A 23563-nucleotide genomic window follows, 5' to 3' on the forward strand; every position below is an offset into this window, starting at 1 on the left:
TGACGCTCGCCTCCCAGCCGGCGCGCGGCCGTTGCCCTCAGCCCAGGGTCTCCTGCCCTCGCGGCGTTCCCATTGGCTCCCGGGCGCGGGCGCGGGCGACGTCTCTCGCGGGGCACGTTCTTCTCATTCATGCGGCTCGCGCCGCCGCGCCCGCCCCCGTTCACTCTTCCATTCACCGCCGCCCCCCCCCTCGCCCCCACCCCCACGCCGCTCCGGGGCGTGCGCGCGACCGCGGGCGACCGCGGCGACCTCGCCTTCTGATTGGCCGCCGGGGCACGGCGCCGCAAACACGTAGCGACGCGGGAGCGCGCCCGTTAGGCCGTCGTGTCTGGCCGTCGGCCGGGAGAGGGGCGTGGCCAGCTGCGCAGGGTTGGGAAGGAGGAAATGGGCAGGCGAGAGCTTCCTCTTCTTTGGTCTGCTTTCCTATTTGTTGTGTATCCAAGAAGACCTCTTAAGAAAAAAAATTCCACGTACGTAACGAAAACACTAAAAAAAATAAACCAAACTGATGCCTTTCTTTAGTTCACCAACCTCCTCCGAGTTAGCATGGTACAGTCCTGACAAGCGTCTACGACAGCCAATCACCGGCAGGCCTGCCCGGCTTCCTGGCTTGCCTGTTCACTCATTGGTCAATCGTGTGAGGACTGGCTAGGATATCGCCGCCGCCGCCACCACCCCTTTTTTTTTTTTTTTTTTTTAAAGGAGAGAAACTTTATTTAAAACAATTCGTTAACGAAGTCTTCAGTGGGGCAAGTTCCCATACCCCGGCAGAATTCCTGACTGGTAGTGTGGCCTGGGCTATGGCTCGCCCACGGAGGGAGGAGGCGGCAGGGCTGAGAGAGCAATGTAAGGCGAAGGTCCTGCCAACTTGGGTAGGTTAGAGGAAGGAGCGAGGCTGCCGGCCCTGGAGCCATACTGCCCAACGATGGAGTGAAGCGTTAGGAGGGCGCGCTGTGCGAGGCGTAGACACCTCCAGGGCTTTCCAAGGGATGGGCGCCCTGACCTCACCCAATTTGAGAAAACAGGCTGAGAAGAAAAGGCTTTCTAGAATAGCTCTTGTCCCTGGCGAGCTGCTGGCTAACTCTCCGTAGATCACGGCGCTGCATTTTGCCCTAATTAGCCCGAGACAGCTGTGGACCCTGTAGTTTTACCATGGGGCTCTCCTCTTACAGCTCCAGGCCATCCCTCGTCTGTAAAGCAGCTCTGTTACATAACAGCCCTTCAAAAAGGTGTCCCACCTGCCACTTCCCTGAAGCCAAGATCTCTCATGTGTCCACTGTGATTTCCAAGTTCTGTCATTGGCTCCTCGGGTTGACTTCAAATGTTGCTGATTTAACTTTTGACACTTTACCTGAGGCAGCAAGTTAATCAAAAATCCACCCTTTGTTCTTTAGAGTCTGGTCTATTTCCTTTTCTGACATGGCATGTATTCTCATTTGTACTCCATTTTTACTATTGGCTTCAATCCAGCATTTATTACAACTGATTCGAGTTTATATTGATTGCTTTTAAAATCCAGCTATATGAAAGATAATTTTAAGGTATTATGGAGTTTCAGTATTTACGCTAACAAATATATTCTGCCTACAAAACAATGTTTCCTTTAGACAAGTCAAATTTCATTTCTTTCTCTTGAATTTTAAAGCTTTATTTTCTCTGCTTCACAAGCTTCCTAAAAATGGGAAGTGTGTGTGTGTGTGTGTGTGTGTGTGTGTGAGAGAGAGAGAGAGAGAGAGAGAGAGAGAGAGAGAGAGAGAGAGAGAGAGAGAGAGAGAGAGAGAGAGAGGCGGGTGGAGGTTTGACAACTTTCAGGTGTTGGTTCTCTCTTGGCTTCCAGATATGGAGCTCAGGTTGTCAGGCTTCCCCAGCAAGCACCTTCACCCACTGCCCCATCCTGCCAGCTCAGTCTTTCTACCCAGAACCTGTGCAAACAATCATGTCTCTTGGCCAGACAGTACTAAATGGAAAAAGCATTCCACCATCCAACCGGAGGTACTGAGTACCTCAGGGTCACTAGGGATGTTAGACTGCTGGATTGTCAAGCTCAGTTTTAGCTGGATGAGCACTAGCAGAAGCATAATCATTGTCCCAAGGATTAGCAAAGATTCTACTTTCCTTTCCTTAAGATCAAAAAATGTGTACCCAGAAAGAATGTTTAATAGGATGTAACACAAAAACTTCTGGACAATAGTCCAGAGTAATATGTCGACCAAAACAGCCAGGTAGTGGTGTCACACGTCTTTAATCCCAGCACTCCGGAGGCAGAGGCAGGCAGATCTCCTTGAGTACGGAGGCCAGCCTGGTCTAGAAGCAAGCTCCAGGACAGCCAAGGCAGTTACACAGAGAATGCCCCCCCCCAAAAAAAATGTAGACTAACTATATTACCCAGATCATCACACTTGAAATCAATGACTTTGACAAGTATATCAAGTAATGCCTGATGCTTTCTCTAGTGTCGCTTCTCTGTGCTCTTTCAAATCCCTTTCACTTGAATTTTCACATGCCTGTGTATGGCAAACCAGCGTCAGAGTTCAGTTCAGCAAATAGAATAGAATAGCTTTTCAGCAGTGTAACAGTCGATGCGGTTTTGAAACTTCTTCATGTTAAAATACTATCTCCACTCCTTGGCCTCGTGAAATACCTGTTTGGAGCTGGGCGCGAAGCTCACCGACAGAGTTTGGGTTTAGCATTGGCAAGGGCCTGGGTTGGAACCTCGGCATACCTGCCCAGTCAGTGTAAGCTTCTGCTGAAAGACCCAGCCTTTTCTCTTCGGTCTCTGTCCCCTTCGCTGCATTTCTTTCTTATTTATTTTTGAGGTAGAAGAGGCACACACATGACACAGAACCGGTATGGAGGTCAGAGGACAACGTGTGGGAGTCAGTTTCTCCCGACTGTCAGGTCTGGCAACAAGTGCCTTCACCTGCTGAACCGTCTTGCCAGCCCTCCACCCTCTTTCTTAACAAAACTTCTTGGAAGACAAGCCTGCATCTCACCTCCTCAGTTTACAGTGCCTCAAAAGTCTGTTTCAGTGGCGCTTCCACCCCCACCATTCCTTTCTTCTTTCTTTCTTTCTTTCTTTCTTTCTTTCTTTCTTTCTTTCTTTCTTTTTTTTTTTGGTTTTTTGTGGTTTTGTTTTTGTTTTGTTTTGTTTGTTTGTTTGTTTGTTTTTCAAGACAGAGTTTCTCTGTGTAGCTTTGGAGCCTGTCCTGGAACTCACTCTGTAGCTGGCCTTGAACTCACAGAGATCCGCCTGCCTCTGCCTCCCAAGTGCTGGGATTAAAGGCGTGCACCACCACCGCCTGGCAAGACTACGCCTTTCAAGACCAGTTTTGATACGCATCAGGGCTTTGGGATCCACAGTGAAGTTTCTTTTTTGTTCCCATTATGCTTCACACTCTGCCCCCACCTCTGGCTTTTTTTTTTTTCCAGTGCTGAGAATGGAATCCAAAGCCTTATGCCTGTTAAGCAAAAGCTGTCCCACTACATCCCAAACCCACTTGGCCTCTTAACTCCATCCTTTGTTCCTTATTTCCATTTTCACAGCACCTAAATTACTAAATTACACTGCTCAAAATACTTTCTGTATGTTGGGAGACAAATATTCTACCACACTGTGAACCCCGAGTTGGCATTTGTGTTAATTAAATAAAATTAACCTTGGGTCAGGAGGCTGAGTTAGCAACTAGTTGACAGAAAGTAAAAGAGCAGAGGGCATCTGGAAGAGAGAGAGAGAGGAGAGAGGAGAGAGAGAGAGAGAGAGAGAGAGAGACAGAGACAGAGACAGAGACAGAGACAGAGAGACAGAGAGACCAGAAGAAATAGGGAAAGATTTTGAGTGGTGCGGCTTTTTTTTGTTTTGGTTGAGTGGAAGGACAGGTTTTTTGGAAGACATCAGCAAGAAGAGAAGGTTAGCTGGTTGCTACTCAACCTCTCTGAGCTAGCAGGTTTTCACCCCAGCCTTTGAATCCCAAGTCTAATTTATAAACAGAATGATAGAGATTTATTAAAGCTTTAGTAGCAGTGACAGAACAGGTGACTTCAGGAACAGAATTCCCGCCAAGCTTCGGCCTGAGTGGCTGGCCGCTGCCAGAGAAACAGGCCAATAACTTCGAGTCACAATTGTTGGCTGAAACAGCAGTAGACTGAGGCACAGCCACTGTGCTGAAGATGAAACAACATCTATATTTAAAGGTCAGTGGCTGTCATGAACTTTCAGCCCTAACCTTTTCTAAGGCTCCAGATGCTGTCTAGGCTGTACCTTCAGATGGATGAATAATAGCTCAGACTTCAACAATGCCAAAACTCACTTGCTAGTCTTTTACTCCCTCCTGTAGTTTCCCCGCATCTGGAATCCTAGCACTTAGGAGGGCTAAGGTAGGAGAATCTCAAGTTGGAGACCAGCTTGGGCTACACAGTGAGACCTTGTCCAGTAGCTGGTGAGATAGCTCAAGTTGGTGGGTAAACAAAGGTGCTTGGCTCCTCAAGCCTGGTGACCTGAATTCCATCTCCCAAACCCACATAAAGGTAGAGGGGATTGACACCACTTCCTAGGTTGTCCTCTGACCTCCACATGTGCTGTGGCAAGTATCCCACAAACATATACCATGCACATAGATGCCCCCACACACACACAAAAAAAAAATTTATAACAAAAATTTAAGGAGCTGGAGAGATGAATCAGCAGTTAAGAACTCTGGCTGCTCTTCCAGAGGACCCGGGTTCAATTCCTAGCACCCACATGGCAGCTCACAACTGTCTGTAACTCCAGTTCCAGGGGAATCTGACACCCTCACACAGACATACATTCAGGCAATACACCAAAGCACATAAAATAAGAACAAATAAATCATTAAAAATGTTTTTTTTTAACTAAAAAAATTTTAGGGCTGGAGAGGTGGCTCAGAGGTTAAGAGCACTGGCTGCTCTTCCAGAGGTCCTGAGTTCAATTCCCAGCAACCACATGGTGGTTCACAACCATCTGTAATGAGATCTGGTGCTCTCTTCTGGCCTGCAGTCATACATGCTGTATACATAATAAATAAAATAAATCTTTAAAAAAAAATTTATGGGGCTGAAGAGATGGCTCAGCAGTTAAGAGCACTGGCTGCTCTTTCAGAGGTTCTGAGTTCAATTTTCAACACCCACATGGTGGCTCACAGCCATCTATAATAGGATCTGATGCCCTCTTCTGGCATGCAGGTATATTTACAGAGCACTCATATATAAAAATATAAATTTTTTTTTAAAATTATATAAGCCAGGTATGGTGGCACATGTAGCAACTCCAGCAACTCCAGCACTTGTATTGTGGAGGAAGACAGCAGGCTACACACTGAGTCTGAGAGTAATCCCTGTCTCAAAAGTGCACACACACACACACACACACACACACACACACACACACACCACTCAGCAGTCAAGAGCACTTATTCAGCAATAATAATAATAATAATAATAATAATAATAATAATAATAATAGGCCAGGTATGGTGATGGATGCCTTTAATCCCAGCACTTGGGAAGCAGAGGCAGGCAGATCTCTGAGTTCAAGGTCAGTCTGGTCAACACAGCAGGTTCCAGAACAGCCAGGGCTACACAGAGAAACCTCAACTCAAAAAACCAGAAAAAGAAAAAGAACACGTGTTACTTTTTCAAAGGATAGGATTTGGTTCCCAGCACCCACAAAGCAACTCGAAGGCTAAACTCCAGCTCCAGGGATCTGACCTTCTGACATCCCCAGTCACCATGCATGCAGGTGGTGCATACATACACACAGGCAAAATACTCATACACATAAAATTTAAAGCACACACACACACACTCTCTCTCTCCCCATAATCATCCTTGATTCCATTTTCCTTTCCTCATCACTTTCACCAGCAAGTCCTATCCATGTTATTTTCAAAATATCCCAAGCACGGATGGCGGCACTCCCCAGCCCCGTCTCTGCAGCCCTCATCCTGTCCTCCACCAATTCACACCTTGATACCGACACAAAAGTATCCCATTTGTCCCCAGCTTCTCCAGAGGTTGCCCTCTAACCAGGTCTCCACACAGCAATGATCTTTTTATTTCATGGGTTAACTAAACGTGTGTGTGTGTGTGTGTGTGTGTGTGTGTGTGTGTGTGTGTGTGTGTGTAAGGGGTGGGCGGGTTCTGGAGGGAGATGGGTACATAGGGACAGAAGACAGGTAAGGAGGGGAGACCAGTAGGAAAATCACCCAAAACTAAATACGAAGATGCCAGAAGGAAATCTGTCGCACGTAAAGTGCATCGTGCCATCATTCCTCTGCTTACTGACCCTAGCCTGTGATCTCTCCCACTGCTGTGGATAAACTCTGCTTGACTCTGATTTATCAACACCATGCTTTCTCTGATGGCTCCAGCTCCCTCCTGCCTCACCTTTACTTTGCTCCGGTTCATTACACCCAACTACAGTGCTTTTTCCTCCATTAAACTCAAAGCTTGCTTTTCTAGGATTTTGTGTTTCCTCTACTGGGAAGCTTTTCTACGAGTACTGTTTAACTTTTCCAGGTCTTACTGGAGATGTACTTTCAGCAAGGGCCCTCCCTGAAGGAGACCAGCTCCCTCTTATTCCCCCAGGGTTCTCTTGAGCAGGGAGAAACGAGGAATTTGTAGATAGAAGTATAGAGGAGACAGATAGACAGAAAATACAGAACAGCCTCAGGAGGGCCTGGGTCTCAACCCACCAGACCCTTCTGTCGCTACTAAGGGCTTTTTAAAGGAACGCCAAGGGATGAGGCAAAAGACCTCCCCCCAGCATAGCAAGTGCAGACCATCCCAGACACCTAGGATCATGCAGGTGGTTCAGCCATCCCCTATTGCAGCCCTGCTGTGTAAAGCAAGCTCAGATCTAACTAGAAAACCTTTGTGGACTCCCACACCTCCCTCCCATATCCCCCAATTTTTTTAAAAAAGATTTATTTATTATGTATACTGCACACCAGAAGATGGCATCAGATTTCACTACAGATGGCTGTGGGCCACCATGTGGGTGCTGGGAATTGAACTCAGAACCTCTGGGAGAGCAGCCAGTGCTCTTAACCGCTGAGCTATCTCTCCAGGCCCTCCCACATATCCCTAAATTTAAGCTTCTGTATATTACTTGCCTTTTTTATTATTTTGCTGCAAGCTTCATAAAACTTTATTTTGTTCCCCACCTTGAACAGTTTCTGCTGAGTATGTGCTCAGTAAAGAATTGTGGGATAAAGGAGCCGGGCGGTGGTGGCACACACTTTAATTCCAGCACTCAGGAGGCAGAGCCAGGTGGATCTCTGAGTTCAAGGCCAGCCTGGTTTACAGAGCTAGATCCAGGACAGGCACCAAAACTACAGAGAAACACTGTCTCAAAAAAACAAACAAAAAAGCCGGGCGGTGGTGCACACGCCTTTAATCCCAGCACTTGGGAGGCAGAGGCAGGTGGATCTCTGTGAGTTCGAGGCCAGCCTGGGCTACCAAGTGAGTTCCAGGAAAGGTGCAAAGCTACACAGAGAAACCCTGTCTCGAAGAAACCAAAAAAAGAAGAAAAAAGAAAGAAAGAAAGAAAGAAAGAAAGAAAGGAGGGAGGGAGGGAGGGAGGGAGGGAGGGAGGGAGGGAGGAAAGAGAGAGAGAGAGAGAGAGAGAGAGAGAGAGAGAGAGAGAGAGAGAGAGAGAGAGAGAGAGAAGAGAAGGAAAGAAAGAAAAGAATTGTGGGGGGGCTGGAGAGATGGCTCAGAGGTTAAGAGCACTGACTGCTCTTCCAGAAGTCCTGAGTTCAATTCCCAGCAACCACATGGTGGCTCACAACCATCTGTAATGAGATCTGGTGCCCTCTTCTGGCCTGCAGTCATACATGCTGTATACATAATAAATAAATCTAAAAAAAAAAAAAAAAAAAAAAGAAAAGAAAGAAAAAAGAAAAGAATTGTGGGATGAAGGAATGGGCAAATTTGTTCAATACTTACTAAGTAAAGTCCAAACTAGAAACACCAAATGGGCTTTCCCAGCTTAATACCCCAAAACTCTAGTACATTTGGACATTGGGATCCAATTCCAGATAAACAGACAAAAGGAAGGATAGCTGTAACAAAAAGGTAATGATAGAGGGTTGGAGAGATGGCCCAACAGTTCAGAGCACTAACTGTTCTAGAAGTCTTGAGTTCAATTCCCAGTACTCACATAGTGGCTCACAACCATCTATAATGGGATCTGATGACCTGACGCCCTCTTCTGTCATGTAGACATGAAGACAAAGCACTCATACATAATTCTTTTTTTTAAAAGGCAATGGGCTATCTCTAATAAATTAGAGCTTAAATCATTCCAAGATTATCACTAGTCTCTTATCTCTGAGTACATCCAGAACTGGAAACAGGTTTACCGTCTAAGTGTGAAGCAAGCAGGGACCTGTCATAAAAACATCATTGGCAGCTAGGCGTGGTGGTGCACGCCTTTATTCCCAGCACTCAGGAGGCAGAGGCAGTCTGGATCTCTGTGAGTTTGAAGCCAGCCTGGTCTACAGAGTGAGTTCCAGGACAGGACAGCCAAGGCTACATAACAATACCCTGTCTGTCTCGAAATAAACACCAAACATGCTTGGCTCACAAGTAGGTACTTAGTTTCTCCTCCTCAGAGCATTTTAGAAAGGAATCATTCCTATAGTTTCTATAATGCTTAGGTGGAAAAATAAAATTAAAAAAAAAAATCACACTAATTTCTATGATATGATAATGATATTTATTAAAATAATTGTTTTCAGGTTTGAACTTTATCTCACTTTCATCTCAGTTATATAACAAGAACTACACATGGACCAGAGAGTAGTAACAAAAAACTCCTCGTGGTAGCACAGTGGAAGACATGGAATTCTCCAGGGTCTTGGAATATTTAAAGTAGCAGGCACCTTAGGCGATCTTAAAAAAATAATCAAATTTTCTTTTCGTAGTTTCTCCTTTTGGTTCAGAGTTACAGGAGTCTGGCTACTACCATTGCTGTAAGAGGTAGAGCATGTGCTTTCTACTAGATGTTCCTTGTCAGCTCCTTAATAAGGTTTCCAAATCTTCTCTGCCTTTGTGATGGCCAGATTTCTACAGCCCAGAAAGTGAGGCTCCTTGCTAATTACTACTTGAGATCCATGAACCGGATATCCATGATGAGAAGGAAGTTCTTAGGCAGTGGGCGAGGGGCTGGAGACAGGACAGTAAACACCTGGTGTTCCAGGTCAACACTGGTCACCACAATGAATCCAGCCACACTTGTCTCAGAGAGGTTTTCCTCTGTCCCCTCGGCAGTGCTGACACTCAGGAGATGGTGCACCATATCTCTGCCAGGGGTGACGGGCACTAACTTGAGCTGATTGTCTTCCTGAGACATGCCCAGAGGTAAACAGGAGTCTGGGATGGTGGGTGCCCCTACTTTGTAGATTTTCACATCCGAAAATTTGACATTGAAGGCATGAGGATAGAAGCAGCCTCGGAATCCATAGAAGTACTCGCGGATCCGCTCATCCCTACATTCCCGCCGGAAGTCCTTGGAGCGTTCCACCACACCCCCTGATTTTGGGAGCAACACAGTTCGAACAAAATGAGGCAGGTCCCTTTTCAATTCATTGTACAGTCGTTCTTGATCCAGCACCACAACCACATCCACTTCAAAGGCTGAAGCTGCATGCACCAGGGCCTGGTAACCAGAGCCCTTGACCCAGCCACAGGTGTTAATGACACAGCCACTCACAGAAGCCCTTCTATTCACTTCACACCTCTGGTTGAACACATCGGCTAAACGTGATGTAATCTGAAAAAGAATCAAAATGAGAACAACAACAACAACAACCAGACAAATGTGCCCATGTTATTTATTTATTTATTTTTATCTTATGATTTGGTGTTTTGCCTGCATGTATGTCTATGTGAGGGTGTCAGATCCCCTGGAATTGGAGTTACAGGCACTTGTAAGCTGTCATGTGGGTGGCTTGGACCATGGGAATTAAACCCTGGTCCTCTGGAAGGGCAGGCAGCCAATGCTCTTAATCACTGAGACACCTCTCCAGTTCCTAAATCCACCTATTTAACTTTCTCTTTAGAGTAATAGGTACTACCCTGTTTAGAGGGCTGGGAGTCCAACCAAAATCCTTGAAATGTGCTTGGCAGTGAACTACATCCTAAGCCACACACTCCCGTGTCCGCCCCTCCCCCCCCCCCCTTTTTTTTGCTTTTATGAGACAGGGTCTTAGTACAAAACTCTAGCCTAAAGGCCATGTGCCACCACCACCCGGCAAAATTCTGCAGTTCTAAGTAGCAATATTACCTACTTCCTACCCTGATTTAACTCTTCCCTTCACCCTGTCTTAGCTCCAGCTCTGACCTTATTATAAAGCTTGATGTTGGTGCCAGGAGTGGTGGAGCCGAAATGATACACAAGAGGGGCCTGGATGGAGAAACCTTCTTCCACATCTGCTGGCCGTTCAATGTAGAGGGCCCCCATGGTACCAGGGATGGACACAGAGCCCTGACCCACATCCAGCTCCACGTAAGTAGGACGGCGGCCCAAACGCACTGCATAGTTGAGTAGCAGTCGACACACTGTGGACTTTCCCACATCAGTAGGACCCACTACCATCACTCGGGGGCCTCTCTCTTCTTCCTTTTCTGCCTGCCTCCGCATCTGCTCCAAGGCTGTATGAGTGTTGAGGTAGAGCAACATAGGGGTGTCTTTAGAGACATAAGCCACCTCGGTCCGGCCACTCAACTGCAGAGAACAGCCGTGCCAAGTGAAAACAGCCACCTTGGCACCAGCATCAAAGGTAAACTTTTTGTTTCTGGTCAGCTCTGTGCCAAAGATCTCCGCCATGCCAGCCAACAACTCCAGCTGCACTGACTGAGACGCCTCCACCTCAAATCGAAGCTCTGTTTCTCGCTCCAGTTCAAATTTAGTCGTTGGCTTCTTGTCATCGTTGGATTCCTCACTCATCTTTTCTATACAGCTGCTGTGCCTAGAACCCACATCAAACATTAGGTCAAATGATTACATCAGGCCATCGTTCAAAATCTCCCAATAGTTTCGTCCTTTTATCTTTTTCTACACAGTTCTTATTGCCTTCCAACTCACTGGGTATGTTTGCAGCTGGTCTCTCCACAATTAGAAGGTAGATGTTCGAGTCTCCCGGCGCCCCCCCAAGACAGGGTTTCTCTGTGTAGTTTTGGTGCCTGTCCTGGATCTCACTCTGTAGACCAGGCTGGCCTCAAACTCACAGAGATCCGCCTGCCTCTGCTTACCGAGTGCTGGGATTAAAGGCATGCGTGGCCACCACTGCCTGGCAGATGTCTTATAATTTAAAAAACAAACAAACAAACAAACAAACAGAAACCCAGTACCAGATATTGGGGTAAAAGCTGAAAGATCAGAGAAGCAGAGCAAGCCACAGCCACCCTCACCTTGACAACTCCTCAGCCAATCCTGTTTCCTCAGACAGAAAGTCTCTGGGTCCTCACCCAAACTGCCTTAGTTCCTGTTTCCTCAAACCTTATATACCTTTCTCTGCCCTACCGTCACTTTCTGGGATTAAAGGTGTGTGTGCTTCCTGATACTGGGATTAAAGGTGTGTGCCACCACTGTCTGGCTGTTTCCAGTGTGGCCCTGAACTCTCAGAGACCCAGATGGATCTTTGCCTCCAGAGTGACAGGATTAAGGGTCTATGCCACCACTGTCTGGCTTCTGTATCTAATCTAGTGGCTTGCTCTGTCCTCTGGCAAGCTTTATTGGGGTACACATATTATCACCACAGGTAGAGGTGTTTTTGTTTGCTACTCTGTCTCTAGCAGGTAGAATAGTACTGCACCTCAACAGAAAACATTGAGTGGGCCGGGCAGTGGTGGAGCATGCCTTTAATCCCAGCACTCAGGAGGCAGAGCCAGGAGGATCTCTGTGAGTTCAAGGCCAGCCTGGGCTACCAAGTGAGTTCCAGGAAAGGCGCAAAGCTACAGAGAAACCCTGTCTCGGAGGAAAAAAAAAAAAAAAAAAAGAAAGAAAAGAAAAGAAAAGAAAACATTGAGTGAATGAAAGATTAGGTCATAAAAACAAAACTCCCTACAGTTGTAACTAACAAGAGACTTGATGGCATTGTCTTCCCTCCCATCATTCTATTGGAAAAGAAATAACAGACGCCACTCTCCAATTCTCTTAACCAAGAAGAAACTAGACTCTGAATAATGTGAAAAGAACAAGACACAGGGTTCAGACTAAGAAAACAGTCGCATGTCCGGCTCTGGGACTCCTAGTAGCTACTATAGTCCAATCAACACCTGAACCAACTTCTCAGCTGTCATATGGTGGGAACTTACACGTCCTCACGTAACAATGCTGCTAACAGTGATCACAGTAGGAAAAGCAAAGCAAAGCAAAACACCGTAAATTAGAATCTACTGAAGAAACGAAGTTACTATTTCTGATTCAGAACCGCACTTCTAGGTCCAGTATTTGTCGCAGTTAGCTCCGACACAGAAATCTGGCCAGGCCTCGCAGAAGTGAATCTTTAAGCCTTACCTGCACAACCAGAGTCCCTAAATCGGCGTAGGAGAAGCCTATGGACAGGACAGCAGCACAACCACACACAACGGATCACTTAGAGACCAGCCGGAAAACAAATGCGGTTCCGCTCTTGCGCGGTGGGAGAAGGCGCGGTCGCGTAATGCCTCTTGGGACTTGTAGTTGGGAAGAGTGAGCGCGCGCCGCCGCTCGGCCCTCTGGGAGTTGTAGTTCAAGGATTGTGCCGTGACCCGCGAGGTGGGCGGGGCAGCGCCGTCACTTTGTGCGGGAAGACCGCAGGAGGCGCAGAGGAGGCGTTGTCGGTGCGCCCACGCGCCGGAGGTGGATACATGGGCCCTCCCCATCTGCTGTCCAGGAAAGCTAAGGGCGACCAGAAAGGGAGAGGCCTCACTGTCTAGATCCTCTGCTCGCATAGAACACAAGCCAGAAAGTGGGCAAGTTAGCAAAACCCAGCCTAAGCAGGAGCCCCTAAGCAGGAAGAGGGAAATTGGCAGAAAGTAGTCCTCCTTTGAGGCTATGCAGAGCTGAGAACCTCCGCCTGTCCGTGCCTGACTTATGGAAGGAACCAAGTGTCAATTGTTCTCTTTTTCTTTTCTTCTCCTTCCTTTCCTTTCCTTTCCTTTTCCCTTCCTTTCCTTTTCTCTCTTCTTTTCTTTTCTTGACTAACTGTAGCCCAGGCTAGCCGACCTCAGACTCGGTGATTTCTCCTGCCTCGGGCCTCCTGAATCCTGAAATTTACAGATTTGGGCCACCAAGCTAGGATGGTTATTTGTTTGTTTGTTTGCTTGCTTGCTCTTTTCTTTAGTAAACGTAGAATAAAAATCCAGTGATTTCTTCCATTCGCCTTATAAATCAGTCATTATCCACCAACCTCTGCCAAGAGCCTGGACTGTTTCTCTATGTAAATCCGACAGTTATACAAAGTCAGTCATTTACACCACTGCTAACTGGTTCCACCACGTCTGTAATCCACTTTTCATGAGCACGGCCTTTGGAATCTTGTATTGTTGGCTCACTGCTTGACTGGATAAATCACAGGCTTCCTTTCCCTGAGATGTCTCTCATCTGTAAAATGGGAATAATAACAGTATTCGACCTCTTAAAGTTGTTTTGAAGATTGGATGAGATGTATGTAAAGCACTAAGCACATTGCCTATAATATAGCAAAGTATCTGGTGTTAGCCTTTAAGTTTTTATTATAGGCTGCAGAGACTATAATAATCTCATCTATTCATACAATACATTTTTCGAAGTTCTTTCAGGTGTCTTATGTCACAACACCCTCAAGCCCAGACAGGTATATTATCTCCAGTTTCATTTGGGGAGGAAACTAAGATAATCAGAGGCATTTGCCCAAACATTCAGTTATTAGTGGAGGTACACTCTTTGTTGTTGTTTTGTTTTTTCGAGACAGTGTCTCACTGTCCTGACTGTCCTGGAACTCACTACATAGAACAGGCTGGCCACAAACAGCAATCCACCTGCCTCTGCTTCTGGAGTGCTGGGTTTAAAGGCCTGCGCCACTATGAGGCTTAGAGGTAGGCTTTTTGATGGTTAACGTCGTTTGTCAATTTTGACTGGATTAGTAAACACTGTCGACACCAATGAGGGTCATTTTTGGGTGTGAAAGGATTTGAGAAAAATGTAACTGAAGAGGGAAAATACACCCTGAATGTGGGCAGCACCATTCCAGAGGTTGGGGTCCCGTCCTGAGTCAGAAGAGGAAAAGGAAAAACCCACTTAAGCACCAGCATTCCACTCTGTCTGCTTCCTGATCTGGCCAGATGTGGGCAAGGTTTCAACACCATCGCTGCTAGCAGTTTCCACTGCCATGCCTCCTCCTCTGTGCTGATGGACTCTGTCTCCTCAACCATGTGTCAAAATAAAAACCCCTTTCAATGGCTTTTTCTCAAGTGTTTGATTATAGCAATGAGAAGCTAAAACAGATTCAAACCATAGTTATGGCAACTGTCACTCCCACTTTACAGGCACTGCTTTTCTTTCTTTCCTTCTTCATTTCTTTTTGAGATATATGTGTATGAGTGTTGTACCTGTGTGTATATATGTGGGCCACATTCATGCTTGGTGCCAGCAGAGGTCAGAAGACTTTTCAAATCTCCTAGAAATGGAATTAAAGATGGTTGAGAGTGCCGGGTGGTGATGGCGCACGCCTTTAATCCCAGCACTCGGGAGGCAGAACCAGGTGGATCTCTGTGAGTTTGAGGCCAGCTTGGGCTACAGAGTGAGTTCTAGGAAAGGCGTAAAGCTACACAGAGAAACCCTGTCTCGAAAAACCAAAAAAAAAAAAAAAAAAAAAAAAAGATGGTTGAGAGCAGCCATGGGTGCTGGGAATCAAATTTAGGACCTCTGCAAGAACAACAAATGCCTGTAACCCATCCCATGAGCCATGTCTCCTGCCACCGTACTGTTTTGCTGTTGTTACCGTTTGTTTTTGTTTTTTTTGTTTTTTTTTTTTTGGGGGGGGGGGTGCTTCATTTTGTAACAGCTCTGGCTGTCCTAGGACTAGCTCTGTAGACCAGGCTGACCTCGAACTCACAGAGATAACACCTGCCTCTGCCTCCTGAGTCCTGAGATTAAAGGCCACTATCACATAGTTTAAGTGTATGATCATTTTGCCTGCATGTATGTGTATCACGTGCATGCCTGATCCCCTCCTGGGTCAGAAGTCGTCTTATCTCTTGGAACTGGAGTTACTAATGATTGGGAACCACTTTTCTCATTGTCTTCCCAGCTCCCTGTTTGGTTTTTTGTTTTTTTTTTTGTTTGTTTGTTTGTTTAGTTTTGTTTGTTTGTTTTTTGTTTATTCAAGACTGGGTTTCACTGTGCTGTGTAGCCCTGGCTGTCCTGGATCTTACTCTGTAGACCAGGCTGGCCTTGAACTCAGAGATCTGACTGCCTTAAAGCCAGTAAATACTTTCCTTATTCTACCCTATCTGATGAATTTAGACTGAGAGCGTAGGGTAGCTTTCTGGTTTACCTTTCTCTTGCTGGCCCTATCTAGCACTCAGTTTTCAGGCAGGTGAGTGGTTACCTCTCTCAGTTTTTTGGGGGGGATTTCTTTAGTTATTTTGTTCATTCACCATGCAGACATAGCTTTTCTTTCTTTTTTTTTTATTGTTCTTTATTTTTATTTTTATGTATATTTTGCCATGGATGTTGGGTCTCCTGGAACTGAAATTACAGACAGTTGTGAGCTGCCATGTGGGTGCTGGGAATTGAACCACTGAGCCATCTCTCCAGCCCCAGACATTAGCTTTTCTTTTTTCTTTTCTTCTCTTCTCTCTCTCTCTCTCTCTCTCTCTCTCTTTCTCTCTCTCTTCTCTCTCTCCTCTCTCTCCTCTCTCTCTTTCTTTCTCTTCCTCTCTCAATTTATTTATTTTGGATTTTTGAGACAGGGTTTCTCCCTGTAGTTTCGGTGCCTCTGGATCTCGCTCTGTAGACCAGGCTGGCCTCGAACTCACAGAGATCCGCCTGGCTCTGCCTCCCGAGTGCTGGGATTAAAGGCGTGCGCCGCCGCCGCCGCCGCCGCCGCCGCCGCCGCCGCCGCCGCCGCCGCCGCCGCCGCCGCCGCCACCACCACCTGACATTAGCTTTTCAATGAGCTGTCAGGCATAGGCTGATCCCTTACCTTTCTTCAGAATTTTAGCACTAGACTTCCATTAGCAAACTTCTAGCCTCCCGAAGGAGCACATCCACTTTCTTTGGAACTCATTCTCCTGAGTCTTCTTTGCCTCCACACACTCCCTCAAGGCAATGTCTCCCAGTTACCTGAAGATCATCTTTATTTGGATATTGTATAACCAGCTCAAGCTGAATTTAGGAAGAGCCCTCTCCTGCCTTTTGGAGTGCTCTCCGCTTTGTTTCTTAAATACAGAAAAAGGACAGAGCCTATAAAGCATGTGTGCTTGCCCACTCTCTCTTCTCATTTCCAGTTCACCCCCAAATCATTCTGTCCTGTGTCCTACTCCTTCTTCTCTAAGGCTAAATCTTTGAACGTTTTGTTCCTTTGTTGATTTAAATTTATGAGTATCATTTTTGCTTCCAGCTTTGAATCCACACCCTAGGAACTTTTCCTTTTTTTTTTTCCCCCTCAAGACTGGATCCTGAAATTCACCCTCCGTTTGTCTTTCCCCTTTCCTTCGTTTGAGTTATCATGTTGTGTGTGATGATGATGTACGGTGTGGCAGTGTGCCACACCGGACACGACGAAGCCAGAGGACAACTTTTCAAATTGACTCTGTCCTCTTTTACATAGATCCTGTCTGGAGATTGAACTCCGTTTCCAGCCAGGCTTTTACAGCAAGTGCATTTACCTGCCGAGCCTCTCCACAGCTCCTGTGTTTTCTTCTATTTCTGTTGCCCAGACAAAATTCCCCCTTCCCCGCTCCACATTTCTGGGTTTTTGTTTTGTTTTGTTTTGTTTTTGTTTATTTGTTTTGAGAACCCTCAATGTCTGATCCTCCCATCTCTACCTCTAGAGTGTTGGGGTAACAGGCATGCACCATCATGACCAGCTTATCTGGTTGAGACAAGGTCTCACACTCTAGCCCAGACAGGCCTGAAACTCACTGTATAGTTCAAGATGGCCTCTTCCTGGAATCCTCTCACCTCATCTGCCTGAATGCTGGTAACCAGCACGCCAGACTTCTTCTCTTTCCTTAGCCAGCTCGTCTCATTTTGGGGCCTCTAGTGCTACCTTCATGATACGCATGTTGTGTTTTCAGAATTTACCTAAACCCCAGACTTGCTCCTGACTGAATATTCAGAATTTCCCTTTCTTCTTACCCAACTAGCAGCAGCTCTCATTACCCCTTGTTCTCCCTGCCTTAATCCTCACCCCTCACAAGTGAGAAGAGAGATGGGATACTACTCTTTAGAAGTCTGTGTTTTGCAGTTTTCACATTCTGAAAGTTAGCCTCTGATTCAAAAAACAAAACAAAACATAAACAGGGAGTTTTGTCTTGTGGTGGGGGCATGCCCTGGGTCCACGTTTTAGTGACAGACACAGTACTGTACTCCATGGGAAGTGTTGTAAGTCAGATAAATTTTAACTGGAAGTTGATTTAAAAAAAAAAAAAAAAGCAAGGGAAAATGTAATCGCTCCACAAGGCAAACATTCGGCATTATGCCTCTTGAAACATCAAAAATGTAATAGTAAATATTCTCTGGGTTTGGGGTTATAAATTGAGAAAATCTTTTTGGTTTGTATTGGTTTGGGGCTTCTCTTTATTATTTCTGATCTTACCATGAAGCACAGGCTGTCCTGTAATTTGCCTGTCCTTCTGCCTGCCTCATGGCCCCATGTAGAGAATGCTGTTGTGAAATAACACTAACTCATAACAAAACTCCTCAATTTAAATGCTAACTTCAAAAGTTAACAGAGAGAGAGAACAAAAGAAAAGTGCATTACTCTTTACTCAGTGCCTATTGTGAGTTGGGCACTCCTTTGGAAATTTACATGCTATCTCACACAGTCGCTTCTCCAGGAGGTAAATATTATTAGCTTCACTGAGCAGAAGAGGAACTGTATGGCGCAGAAGGATTAGTCACTTGCCCGTGGTTCCTGGTGAATAATCGGCAGAGCTAAGATTTCGACTCAGGAGTCTTTGAGATCAAAGCCAGACGCTTGGCCACTGTCTGAAGATGCAAGCAAGCCACTGTTTTTGTAAGCCTCTTCTACATGCAGGACTTTGCACTAGATAATGCAGTCTTGGGGTGCAGGGAGGTTTCCCCTCAGAAACTCTACAGCCCAATTGAGAACCTCATGTCCTATGTGTCTCCATTCGCAGCACAAATATTTTGGGGGCAGTAGTTGATAAGTGATTCCTGGGTGCAAGATGTCATATTTGACCTATGGCTTCTTGGGGGGGTGGGGGTGGGCATTAAACTGAGATGGTGAAGCTTCCAAGTGCTCATCAGTACTGTATACATTCGAGAGTCCAGTTTGTCCTCTCCTTCACCATGCATCAGAGCTGATGTCAGAGTTGAAGTGGAAAAATGTGTCCTGTTGAGTGTGTGTGTGTGTGTGTGTGTGTGTGTGTGTGTGTGTGTGTGTACTTCCTGGCTCTCTCTATATCCATCTCTCACTTCCCCAGCCTTCCTTTCTCCAGCCCTGCTATCCTCACCCTATCCCAGCCCTTCCCTCAGGTTCTGTTTCCTTGGTCACATCGCCTTGATCCTTAACAACTTATCTCTCCTTCTTTTGCCTACCACCAGCATCAATACCCCAAAGCCAGCCATCCCTCTGCCTCCACCCCCTAACATCACTCCTCTAGCCCGGTCCCTTGATGCCTGCCCCCTCCCTCCCTCCCTCCCAACCCGCCTCCTGTGTCTCCCAGCCCTGCTCTGACGTGGGAGGTGAGGGGGGTGGGGGGTTGGATGACTCACAGTGTTATGATGCAGTTCCACAACACACAGCCACATTTACCCACAGACCGAGGTACAGAACAAGAGGCAACCTCTGGCCCCCAGCAGCTGTCCAGCCTGCAGTCCCAGTCCTCAAACCCCCAGCTACCCTCCCTCAACCCCATCCCCTTCCCAATTGAAGGAGCGGAGAGAGAAGAGAGAAGAGTGAGCAGAGAGATTGAGAGAGATAGACGGAGATCTCTGGAGCAGACCTCAAGGTGAGGGGGCAGCCCTTCTCCAAATCAATTTTTCCCCTTTGCAAATCTCCTTCCTGCTGCGTGTTGCTTTCTCCCCTTTGCAAAAGCATTATTCATCCACCCTTTGTCCTCCCTTCCCCCTCCCTGGAGCCTCCGCTCCTCTATCCTCTCTCTCTCTCTCTCAGCTCCTCCATCCTTCCCCAAGCTCTGACGATTCTCTCGCACTTCTTTCCCGGCAACTTTGGCTTCAGCATCAGACATTACTGTTTATTGTTTTTGCTGCTGGTGCAGACCCCCAAAGCCCGCCCCGGGAGCTGGCTGCTCCGCTAATTATTCGGACCATACCATACTGAAAATGCTGGCCCAGGGGGAGGTAAAAACCTCCAAGCCATTGAATCTACCCATTGTGAGCCCAGGTCCCCCTCCCCTTTTTGACTCCCTGAGAGGCACTGGATCCGCACCTGATTCCACCAGCCTCTACCCCATCGCTGCTGCTGCTGTCAGTTGCCAGTCTTCCCAGTTGCAAGCCCTTCTGCTCCCCCCAACCTCCTACAGTCCAGCCCCAGCTCAGCATCAGGGAATCGTCCTCTTCTTCCCAGCACTCACCTTTGTTTTTGTTTGGTTGGTTTTTTTTTCTGCCCCCTGGTCATTTGCCCGATTTGCTTCATCCCATGACGAGAGATGGCAGAGATGGGAGAAGAAATGACCCCACTCTCCTTTTTATGATTTTATGATTTTTTTTTTTTTTTGGCCTTCTTTGAAGCTTCTCCTCTGCTGGACAGAGAAGCAGGGGACAGGGAGGGAGGCGTGACAATGACGGAGGACAGGGCTGGGGAAGGAGCCGAAGATAGAGGGAGGGGGCAAACCTGGCATCTGCTAGTCCCGTGAAGTAGGTGTTTCAAGGTGGAACCTTGAGGAGAACTCGAAGGAAGTTGAAGGCCGATCAAGTAGTGATGCTGAACTGTAGCAAGGAGGGCCAGCACACAATGTCACCCTGAATTTGGCCCAAGGTGTCTTCCTGGAACTCAGCCAACTGGCTGGGAACTAGAAACTGAAGATGGTCTCACTCAGGGGGATTTGTGGAAAGACTGCAGGGCAGCCCTTGGAGAGCGCAGAACAGTCGGGGTGCTTATGGCCACCCCAGAGGACAGGAGGACAGCCTGTTTGTCCAGGCAAGTGGAGCCACACTGCCTCCTCTGCTTGGTGGTCTAGCCTCACTACAGCACTTAGCAGGGCAGCTCTGAAGGAGACCCAGGCTACCCCACCCACAGCTGCAGCCTCCTGGCACCTCACAGCTTATCAGAGTCAACAGAAGATGCCTCTCCCTCTTATCCTCTGCCTGCAGCTCCCTCAGCCACACTGGGACTGGAGTGTGAGCAAATACCCGTGTCTCAAGATTCTTAACCAGAACCCTGCAATTATTTCATTTGCTGCTGCCCGGTCACTGGTGTTTGCCCTGGCTCCTGGGAGAAGAAACATTTTCTGCCTTGTGCCCCAAAGCTCAGCTCTTCAAACTAAGGAGTCCCCTTCTTCCGTTGTTTCCTGTTAATGTTGCTCTCACACTATACCGCACAGCCCGGCATAGCCCAGGAGTCTGGCTTCTGAGATGCTGCCCATTTTCCAGCTGTCAGACTTGCTGGAGGAAAGATAATTTTTTTTTCTCCTAGGGCTAGGTGCCTATCTTTAACGTAGAGCTAAGGTAACAGTAAGTAAATAGACCTGAGGACCAGAGGTTTAGGAAGACAGCAAGTGCTTCCTCTAGCCTGGGATATGTAGCCCAGGATACAGGATTGCGGAACAGCCACGTGTAAAATCTGAGATACTGAAGAAGCTACCAAGTTCTGTGGAGTTCCAGGGCTCAGGACTCAACCCCAGGAGAGGGCTGAAACGGGGTGAGTGGCGCTGCCTGTTCCTCTTTCCTTCCTTCCCAAAATGTGGACCAACTGACTGTATTGCAAACAGAGGCCCTGAGACAGAAAACAAAACAAAACCACCACCACCACCAAAAAAACCAACTCAGGGAGACTTCGCTTTTTAAAGGGTTCTGAGCTCATGTTAGGGGACAGTTTCTCACAGAACTGGACACAGGGCGAGTCTCCGCAGGTGATGTTGCTCCTAAGGCTGTGTCTGTGCCAGCAGGCTGCTGCTCTCAGTGGAAAATGCTGGAGGCTGCTACTGCCTCTGGAGAGAAAGAGGCACCAACTCCCTGGCCATGGCACAAGACGCCTGGAACTGCTGCCAGAACAGAATGGGACTCTAGGGGACAGAAAGTGCAGCGGGAAGCTGAGGGCTGGTGGTGATGGGGAAGGGAGGGCACAGGTGAGCTGAGCCGCATCTTCTTCAGCCACTCAGGAGCGGCTCCTCATGAGGTCACATCGCCCCTGATGTACCGTCGTTTCTTACCAGGTGATTTCCATTTCTATCTGGTTCTCGTCTGGGGGGGCCCTGGCCGGGCAGCCCCCCCACACTCCCACTGCCCTGAAACACGGCTCTAGCCAATCTGCTCCGCTGCTTTACCTGCGACCGTCTCTGCGGGGGCTGCACGGCACCAGCCCCTCCAGCCCGCCAGGGCATCGTCCTCCAGCCCGTCATGCCCAGCTGTGACCCAGGCCCGGCCCCTGCCTGTCTCCCCACCAAGACTTTCCGCAGCTACCTGCCCCGCTGCCACCGCACGTACAGCTGTGTCCATTGTCGAGCACACTTGGCCAAACACGATGAGCTTATTTCCAAGGTAACGGTGAAGTGAGGGCCTGCCACTTCCCCCCAGGCTTTCACTCCGAAGGCGATGGGAGGATCCGAGGTCTCCCGCCACTCCAGCATTTAAGCAATGGGGCTGAGGCGTACCCAGTGGTCACTGTCTGTCCTGTTTCCACAGTCCTTCCAAGGGAGCCATGGCCGGGCCTACCTGTTTAACTCCGTGTGAGTCTACCTCTTTCTTTGTGTGTGTTGTGTGTGTGTATGTGCTTGTGCTTTCCTCTTTGCAAAATGGGGGTAAGCCTTCAAAAGGATCTGGTACCTCTGGCCTTACCTTCCCCCTGACAAAAGGGTTCAGAGAAAGCAACCTAAGTTGTGTGGGGGTGAAAGAAGGCTCAAGCATTGACCCTCAAGGGGTGGACTGCTGACGTGGATGCTTCTAGTTCCCCCCAGGCAAAAATCCCTTGGTAGGTTGGGGGAATGGACTGACAGAGCAACCCTACTGTGTGCTGGGTCCTTGTTTTCCGAGACAGGGTCAACGTGGGTTGTGGGCCAGCTGAACAGCGCCTCCTGCTCACAGGACTCCACTCGGTAGCTGACATTTTCTGCGAAAGCTGCAAGACCACACTGGGCTGGAAATACGTAAGTATCTGAAGAGGGGCCGCCTCCTAGACAGTCCCCGCAGCTCTCCAAACCCACAGTGTCCACACACCAGGCCTTTGCATGGTCCACAGAGGGAGCTCGGAGCTGGGAAGGGGAGCCTGGGAGGGGGGAGCCACTTCTCTACATGGTCCCCACTTTACTCCCCGACCAGGAACAAGCTTTTGAGACCAGCCAGAAATACAAAGAAGGGAAGTACATCATTGAGATGTCACACATGGTCAAAGACAACGGCTGGGACTGAGGGATCGGCAGGCTGCGACCCTCCTCCGCATGCCCCATCTTCCTCACACCAGTCCCCTGGCCCCGTGAGCAGTCCACACCAGCATGAGGACTGCCCACCCCTGGGGGAAACCCGGCTCCACATGACCACCGCCTCCCTTCCCCCACCACAGCAGTACCAGGTCCCTTTGGAAACAGGAGCCTGCGATACCCCAGGGGTGGCGAAGGCTCAGGAAGTGGGTAGCAGTCAGGGAAATACGGAACTGGGGAGAGGAGATGAATGTGGCCCTGGAAAGTGACGGCGGCAGGGTGTGAACTCAGGTAGTTACCAAACTTTGAGTGAACTGGACAAACACTGGCATGGGGGCGAGACCACAGAGTAGCAAAGACTTTGGTTGGTCTCAGGTATCAGGGCCCCAGAGTCTGAGGGTAGTTTACCCAACCCCATTCTTGGTTGTTTTAAAAAAAAGGACTAGGGATGGGGCCATTAGAAGTAAAAACACAAACCCTAGACCCTGGGAAATCAGTTACAGGGGTTCCCATTTCACTCCACTGTTTACCTTGGCACTAAAGAGGCACCTTTAAGTATCTAATCTTTGCCATTGGGTGGAGTGGGGGCTGTTCCAAGAACAGCCCCCACCCCCAGCTGGCTGTTGCCAGAGAGCAGTCTTCACGGGCATTCCCCAAGGCTCAGCCACTGCTCCCTGGGACCAGGTCCCTTGGAGGTGGTGGATCATCGGCGCTGCGGGACCAGTCTTTCCAGTGACTGCCACCAGCGAATGAAACTTTTGTATGATACATAAAGTGTTTGGGTCTATTT

At 48.0% G+C, this 23563-nt stretch overlaps 2 protein-coding genes across 3 annotated transcripts; one reads left to right on the plus strand and one right to left on the minus strand.

Annotated features, from left to right (window-relative positions):
* Positions 1–8714: 8714 nt before the first annotated feature.
* Positions 8715–13534, minus strand: Clp1 (cleavage factor polyribonucleotide kinase subunit 1). Of its 2 annotated transcripts, none has more exons than XM_042275586.2 (3): positions 13416–13534; positions 10364–10991; positions 8715–9793 (listed from the first exon to the last, which is right to left on the minus strand). In XM_042275586.2, the coding sequence occupies exons 2-3, from the start codon at positions 10967–10969 to the stop codon at positions 9122–9124; spliced, it is 1278 nt and encodes a 425-aa protein (XP_042131520.1). In that variant the 5' UTR covers positions 10970–10991; positions 13416–13534; the 3' UTR covers positions 8715–9121. The 2 variants fall into 2 exon arrangements, with proteins under 2 accessions (XP_042131520.1, XP_042131519.1); XM_042275585.2 differs by having other exon boundaries at positions 12542–13528.
* A 5407-nt stretch (positions 13535–18941) lies between these two features.
* On the plus strand, positions 18942–23199 carry Ypel4 (yippee like 4). The gene is made up of 5 exons (XM_016008062.3): positions 18942–19188; positions 21574–21898; positions 22043–22086; positions 22395–22503; positions 22676–23199. The coding sequence occupies exons 2-5, from the start codon at positions 21758–21760 to the stop codon at positions 22763–22765; spliced, it is 384 nt and encodes a 127-aa protein (XP_015863548.1). The 5' UTR covers positions 18942–19188; positions 21574–21757; the 3' UTR covers positions 22766–23199.
* Positions 23200–23563: the final 364 nt, after the last annotated feature.

The sequence above is a fragment of the Peromyscus maniculatus genome, chromosome 4, assembly GCF_049852395.1.
Source record: "Peromyscus maniculatus bairdii isolate BWxNUB_F1_BW_parent chromosome 4, HU_Pman_BW_mat_3.1, whole genome shotgun sequence".
NCBI lineage: Eukaryota > Metazoa > Chordata > Mammalia > Rodentia > Cricetidae > Peromyscus > Peromyscus maniculatus.

Bases quoted from the DNA above. Each gene is read 5' to 3' on its own strand.
- Clp1 (XM_042275586.2), bottom strand. From the start codon at position 10,969: ATGAGTGAGGAATCCAACGATGACAAGAAGCCAACGACTAAATTTGAA. The intron at 9,794-10,363 runs GTCAGAGCTGGA...ATTCTTTTTCAG, and splicing joins ACATCAAGCTTTATAATAAG to ATTACATCACGTTTAGCCGA.
- Ypel4 (XM_016008062.3), top strand. From the start codon at position 21,758: ATGCCCAGCTGTGACCCAGGCCCGGCCCCTGCCTGTCTCCCCACCAAG. The intron at 22,087-22,394 runs GTGAGTCTACCT...TTTCCGAGACAG, and splicing joins GCCTACCTGTTTAACTCCGT to GGTCAACGTGGGTTGTGGGC. The intron at 22,504-22,675 runs GTAAGTATCTGA...CTCCCCGACCAG, and splicing joins CCACACTGGGCTGGAAATAC to GAACAAGCTTTTGAGACCAG.